Raw genomic sequence first — 1,576 nt, 5'->3', positions numbered from 1 at the left:
AGAGAGAGAGAGAGTGAGAGAGAGAGAGAGAGACAGACAGACAGACAGACAGACAGACACACAGACACACAGACACACAAAGAGAGAGAGACTCCTCCATCACTCACCTCCAGTGTTGTGGTGGTAGATCACCTGTGAATCATCATCAATGTCAATGTCCTGCTGCAGAAACAACGTCAACAAGTCATACATCATTACCCATACAAGGAATAATATTTGTGAGCCGTGCTGACAAAATGCATTACTCCTCGCATTCCACAAACGACCAAAAATCTACATTAAGGTCAAATTTGTAGATTTTGTTATTGATGCAATATTCTTAAAGTTTAACATGCCTTTTTTTTATTTCATACTCATAAATTGTATAAACTTAACCTGTGAGCGTGATGTATCTATTTTAAAAGAGTTCAAATCCGAGATGACTCATTTTGTCAGCACGCTTAACATTTTATTGACAACAGCAAATATGTGAAGCATTGTGGTGATTCGTGAAATTAGGGGGCTTGTCAAAAAAATGAAATCGCAGAAACAAGACATTTTTTTCTGACCACTGGGCCAATGTTACTCCTTTTTTTTCGTTTTTTGGCTGAACACCTTCTCTGTCCATTAAAAATACATTTGTGAGCGTATGAAGTGTGGATCATTACTATGAACACAGCCAGTCGTTTCCTGCTTCTGTAAGACAACAAATTGCAATCCACAGCTTGCACTGTATGCTTCCAGGGAAGGCGAAACAATTTTGCAGTCGTATTCTGACAGTTCTAGGGTCAACTGGGGTAATTATAGCTGTAAAGCACATACAGCATGCGTATCTAGCGTGTGGATATAACCCTACATAAATGCAATTATTATTATTATTATCATTATAAACCCACGGCAACCCCACATCTGTGACCAAAGGGGGGAGAAAGGCGCAATACTTTACTTTCCCCAGCAAAACAAAGACTTCCTCTACTCAAGCAAACCAACGAGACTTCATAGTCGACTTAATGTGCAAATTAATAGATGCTGAAGATATTTTTTTTTAAACCCACAGCTCTGCCACTTAACACCTGCCATCTGTGTACATTCTGACGGGTCCGATTACAAACGTCACACACTGGCAACATATTGTGTCCATGAGCTCAGGGGAAAATTCTCCTCTGGTGGTGGAGTCTTTACAGCAAGTCAATGACAGCCAGAAAAAGTCATAACAGTTATACAATAACTTCTTGGCAAGATGAACTTGAGCCACCTTCGTTTAGTTTTAGTAAGAGTTTTACGGCACTTGCAACACAATAAGGTCATATAAGTGCCCAAGATTAGAGGTGTTGCAAGAGGGTAACAAACACAAAAAAGAAGGAGGAGAGATCAGGACCATAGATTTTTAATAGGAAAAAAGGAGCAAACTACACCAGATCACCCACCAACCACCCACTAAGACACCTTCAGTTTAAAAATTCTGTACATCATTCCTAAAGAAATTAGAGTGAAAATAAAGAGTAATCATTGCACATGGAAAGCGATCAACCTTTTATTTTAAAAATCAGGGCTTTAAAGTAAGCCAGCTTCTTAACCACGACATGCAAAGTCCCCC

The 1,576-nt window shown here is 39.3% G+C and overlaps 1 protein-coding gene across 1 annotated transcript in view; it reads right to left on the bottom strand.

The window, feature by feature from the left end:
* LOC101851738 (syndecan) overlaps nt 1–1,576 on the bottom strand; it is a gene marked incomplete at its 3' end in the record, with an annotated part of 8,106 nt that overhangs the window by 1,067 nt on the left and 5,463 nt on the right. The window contains 1 exon segment of the mRNA XM_013083226.2: nt 108–162. Coding sequence (XP_012938680.1) covers nt 108–162 — 55 coding nt within the window.

This window comes from Aplysia californica, unplaced genomic scaffold (genome assembly GCF_000002075.1).
Source record: "Aplysia californica isolate F4 #8 unplaced genomic scaffold, AplCal3.0 scaffold00219, whole genome shotgun sequence".
Classification (NCBI taxonomy): domain Eukaryota; kingdom Metazoa; phylum Mollusca; class Gastropoda; order Aplysiida; family Aplysiidae; genus Aplysia; species Aplysia californica.
This window is presented reverse-complemented; position numbering and strand designations above follow the sequence as displayed.